Below are 5,522 nucleotides of genomic sequence, written 5' to 3'. Positions count from 1 at the left end.
GAGATGCGTTTGGAAACCTGTATTTGTGAGCTGTGATTTTGCAGGTTGGCAGGTCAGGATGGAGTCATCTTGATGGATTTTATGCTGGTCTTCATTCAGGTATCACAGTCAGTTGGTTGGCTGATTAGCATCCACATTATCCAGGCTGATTCCATTCATTTGTAGAAGTCAGTACGCTCTCGGAGAGGGTAATAGGGGTAACCGGGCCACAGTCACTCCTCATCCAGCAGGGTGTCCTGGCCTTCTTAGTGTGTGACCCGGGCAGAGTTCCCAAGTGCAGCAAGGGTGGAAGCTGAAAGCCTCTTACAGTTTAGGTTTGAGCTTGCACAACTTCAATTCCATTACATCCTCTTGGTCAGATCATGCTATGAGGTCAGTTTTGATTTAAGGAGAGGACAAAGAGAATCTCTTTTTTTTAATATTTATTATATTTTAATTATTATTATTATTTTTTAATTTGACCAGAGAGAGACAGAGAGAAAGAGAGAGGGAAAGTGAGAAAGCAAGCTGCCACATTTGGGACTTGAACCACAGTTGTCCAAGGGAGAATCCAGCACCCCAACCACCACACATCTGCTGGCCCTGGCCCTTGGTGGGAAGAACAGTAGAGCAGTTATGGCCATTCTTTCCCTCTCCCTTCTGCAGTATTACAACCCCAATCAGTCTATGATTCTTTCAATACAGAATTCCTAGAAAAACAGGTAAGAGAGTTGCCTCTCTACTTAGCAGGAAATTTCTTTCTTTCTTCCCTTTCTTTCTCTCTGAAAACAGGGTCTCACCATGCAGTGATTTTCTTCCTCAGTCTCCTACCTGGTAATAAAGGTGACCATGCCTGGCTTTTTTTTTAATTGGGGTCTTGCTAAGCTGCCCAGGACAGCTGCCATCTCATGATCCTTCTGCCTCGGCCTCCCCAGTTGTTGGGATTACAGGCACACAACATAGCACCCCCCTTTTGAATTGGAAATAACCCTGGAATTCCCATGTAGTCTCAGTTTGTGGACCACAGTGTCTTAGCAGTGTACGCTACCATGGCTGTGTTGTGTTGACAGTGACTCTTTTCTTGTCCAGAAAATTTAGGAGTCTTGGGGCCAGCAGGTGTAATGGTGGATAAGGTTCTGGACGCCCACATGACTGACTATAGTTCAAGTCCCAAATCTGGTGGCTTGCTTTCTCATTTTCTCTCTCTGTTCCTCTCTCTCTCTCTCTCTGTCCCTCTCTGGTCAAATTAAAATAAATAAATTAATTAAATAAATAAAGTTAAATAAAATGATTCTTTAAAAAAAAGAAACTTCAGGAGTTTTTACTGAAGATGCAATAATTGAAATGATATTGAAGAATAAGTTTTCTAGACAGAAGTTTGAAAAACTACATTCAGAATTCAGATAAGAGGACAAATATGTTGAAAACACAAGAGTGTTAAGAATAACAGGCTTTGGGAACCAGCAGTTAGCGTAATGGCTATGTCACTGGACTGCCACGTAGTCAACTGCGGTTCACGTCCCGGACCTGGTGGCTTAAAACTCACGCCGGGCGCGTGTGCATGCGTGCCCCAGATCCTGAGAGGAGAATGGACGAGAAGGGATTGCAGCATGACCATGCCCCTGGGGGGTGATTTCTCGCTTTCTGTCTCTCTGTCTCTCTCTGTCTGGTGAGCGCATGCGCCGTATAGCGAAAACCTCTCCAAAAAAAAAAAAGAATAACAAGCTTTGAGATAGTGAGGAAACCAACGTGGACATGGCTGTGGGTTGGATTGTGAGCTGGAGGGTGGGAGGGCATAGTGCGTGGTGAGGCTGGATGTCTTCTAAGGTCTAGAGATTTTTCCACGAGAAGTAGAGGCTCAGTTGCCCAGTTTTAAGAATATATTTTTAAAGGGTCAGCAGTTATGTAGCTAAACAGTCACATGGGTGCCTTTGACTTGAGTCCTGAATTCGGTGGTTTGAAACTCATGCCAAGCGCATGTGCATGTGTGCCCAAGATCCTGGGAGGAGAAAGGATTGTGGCATGGCCATCTCTCCTGGGGGGTGATTTTTCACTTTCCCTTTCACTTCCTCTGTCTCTTCTCTCTCCCTCCAGTGAACACATGTACCCTAAGGCAAAAACACAAGGGCAGTAAAGTAGCTTTTCCATTTGAAGCAGGTGTTCTTCTCTTCTACTCTGAAACAAGGAATACAAACTAATGCAAGTTCTCTGAACTGGGGTATACTGGTGTTTAGCAGAGACTCTATAGTAGCTCAAGGAATAGGAATTTTATTACCACCACAGGGGCATGATAACAGTGTAAGCTGGAACGTGGGGAGCAAGAGGGAGTCCAGGAGTCTGCATAGGTCATGAAGGTGTCATAGAGATAGGGGACAGTCTGAGAGCTCAGGAAACTTGATTTAGGTCAGCACACCTGGTGGTTGTATACGTGTACTTCTATCTCACGGTGAGCACAGGGAGTAAAGCATCCTGAAGATTGCAGGTGGAAGAAATCAATGTGATTCATGAAGTCAGACCAAGGAAAAGGCAGAGTCGAAGAGATGGTGATGTTCTTTACTGGCCTGGTGAATCCATTACTACTCTAATGCAAAAGGAAATAATTGGCAGGCTACATTTGCAACTCCATAAACTATTTACAAACTACAGTGTGGCCTCAGTGAGATCATTTGTATTTCTTATTTTTTAAAAAGTTTTGGGGGCCAGCAGATGGTGTGGTGGTGAAGGTGCTGGTTTCCCACAGGTCTAATCGTGGTTCGAGTTCCAGACCGGGCAGCTTGAAAATCATGACAAATAAGAAAATGTTAAAGTTTTCTTTTTGGTTAAAGTTTCTTTCTTCTGAGAAATAGGGAGAGGAAGAGAATAGATAGTCCCAACAGAGTTTCCATGCCATGATCTTCTTTTGGCTTCAGCCAGCCTTGGATGACTAGCACATGTTCCCCCAGCATGTTCAGGGAAGTCTCTGAACTCTAACTGGAACCTTCCAACGTGGGCTAGCCTCGCAGAGCATTCCATCACTTCTGTGCCACTGTCCACCCCATTTATTTCTTATTTTTTAAAGATGATAAAACACCATGGGTAGGAAGGCTATAGCTAAAAATGTTATTTTGCATCTCTGCTTTGAAAAAGCGAGTGTCATCAGCTTTCATCCGTTCTTACCCCCACCTATCACTATCTTTGATTTCCCTAGTTCCAAGTATGCTTAAATCAGTCGTGTGCTCCATGAACCACAGCTTAATTTCTGCCCTATGTTTCTATCTGTTTATGTATCAATTTAGCTATTTGCTTTTCTGTTTCAGAGGACCTCATCATGTCCTTCACAGTGTCCATGGCCATCGGGCTCGTAATTGGAGGATTTATTTGGGCTCTGTTCGTTTGTCTGTCTCGAAGAAGAGCCAGTGCTCCCATCTCGCAGTGGAGTTCAAGCAGGCGATCTAGGTCTTCTTACACTCATGGCCTCAACAGGACTGGCTTTTACCGCCACAGCGGCTGTGAACGTCGCAGCAACCTCAGCCTAGCCAGTCTGACTTTCCAGCGGCAAGCTTCTCTGGAACAAGCATATTCTTTTCCAAGAAAATCAAGTTTCAGGGCTTCTACTTTCCATCCCTTTCTGCAATGTCCACCACTTCCAGTGCAAACCGAAAGTCAACTGGTGACGCTCCCTTCTTCCAGCACCTCGGCCACCATCCCTACGTCCCACAGTCTGAGTCCAGACTTCCGCTGGTCCAGTAACAGCCTTCGAGTTGGCCTCTCCACACCTCCCCCACCTGCCTATGAGTCCATTATAAAGGCTTTCCCAGATTCCTGAGTAGGGTGTTTTCATTTTTAAATTTTGTTTTCTTTCTTTTCTTCTTTTGTTGGAAGGAAACTATAATTTTAAGGAAATGGACCAAATGACTAATGAATTTTCAAGTTGAAATACATTTATGTAAGCTGGACATTACAACATAAAATACTTTTTTTAAGTAAAATGAAAATGCTTCTTTTCTCTCATGTCTCACAAAAAAAGTAAGATTTTCCCAAATAGTTACATATTGACATATTTTGCATTCATTCTGAGGTTTATTAAATATACTTATTCAAATGTAAGAATCAGCTATGATACAGTCAGTATTTATATTTCAGATTAAAATAGACTTTAAATGTTTGTGGTTTACAACCCTCATTCATTTTTCTGTGTGACTATAAAGAGAAATAAAATCACTATGTCACTTTTTTTTGACTTGCCAGAGAGTCCATGGACTTGCCAGAGAGAGAAAGAGAGAACCCCTCAGTGGAGTATGGCCGTACTGCAATCCTCTTTCCTCCATTTCTCCATCTCATGAGGATTTGAGGCACATATCACACACACCTGGATTGTTCTTTAAGCCTCTGGGCCAGGAGTTGAACCGTGGTCAGCCATGTGGGATCCAGTTCCAAATCCTTCCAGTCTAACCCACTGCACTATAGGGCAAGAACTCTTTCTGTCAGTTTCTATAAAATATATTCTACACTAATGAATTTTAGTTTTATTTTATTTAAAATGCCAGTTGAATTACAGTGACATTTTGCAGTGTATACAGGGCACAAAATGACAGAACAACAACAAAAAAAGATTCTAAATGTCTTGATTCCACTCATTTATGAGGTGTGGGAATCAAGCAAAGGAAGGTAGCCTCTGTTGGTGCCAGGATTTTGACATTTTTTTTTTCCCCACACAGTCTCATTTTGTACTTTTCCCAAGAAATTTTACTGAAATCATTGAAGCAAAGTTCTTGGATTCACTAACATGGTGATTTAACTTTTCTTCCCTGTTGTTGTTATATTGTTCAAAGAGCAACAAGAACAAGTCTCAATTCATTTAACCTACAAACAAATCTAGATGTTAATACTGAGGTCACATTTTTTTTTCTTTTTTAAAATTTTCTTTTTGGATTGCCAGAGGGCATATGCACTCACCAGAGAAAGACAGGAAGAAAGAAAACATCCCCCAGATGGGGCATGGTCCCACCTTACTCCTTTCTCCATTTTTCAATGTTGTCAGGATTTTCGGGCAAGCACGCACACATGTTCATCGTGTTTCTCAAGTTAAAGCCAAGATTCAAACCGTGATTGTCACATAGGATCAGACTCCCTTAACCACCAGCCTATAGGGTTGGCCCACGTTCACATTTTTCTTAAGGGATGAGTTTTCTTTCTTAGACTTAGACCTTGCAACTGGGAAACTACTTTGTCTAAAGATTTTCTTTAGGAACTTTACAAAGAAGTATGAGTCACTGGGGAGATAGTCTACTATTGTAGATGTTACAACCATCAGAAATTCTTCCTGGATCGACTTTTTTAAAAAATTTCTTTGTGTGTGTGTGTGTGATATTTTTGCTATGGGGTGCATGCACTCGTCAGAAAGACAGAAAGAGAGACAGAGAGACAACGAGAAATCACCTTCTTTTTGGGGGGGGCATGCCACAATCTCTGGGATCCTGGGCACCCACTACATGTGCCTGGCATGAGTTTCAAGCCACCAAGTATGGGACTTGAACCACGGTTAGCCACGTAGAAGTCCAGCG

General features: G+C 42.5%; 1 protein-coding gene across 1 annotated transcript in view; it reads left to right on the top strand.

The window, feature by feature from the left end:
- Positions 1–4,168, top strand: part of MYCT1 (MYC target 1) — a 22,173-nt gene extending 18,005 nt beyond the window's left edge. Inside the window, exon 2 of the mRNA XM_006139999.3 lies at positions 3,276–4,168. Coding sequence (XP_006140061.2) covers positions 3,276–3,784 — 509 coding nt within the window. The 3' untranslated portion in view covers positions 3,785–4,168. The remainder of the gene's footprint in view (positions 1–3,275) is intronic.
- Positions 4,169–5,522: the final 1,354 nt, after the last annotated feature.

This window comes from Tupaia chinensis, unplaced genomic scaffold, assembly GCF_000334495.1.
Source record: "Tupaia chinensis unplaced genomic scaffold, TupChi_1.0 Scaffold000014_1, whole genome shotgun sequence".
NCBI lineage: Eukaryota > Metazoa > Chordata > Mammalia > Scandentia > Tupaiidae > Tupaia > Tupaia belangeri.
The sequence above is the reverse complement of the archived record's forward strand: the minus strand, read 5'-3'. Positions and strand labels throughout refer to the sequence as shown.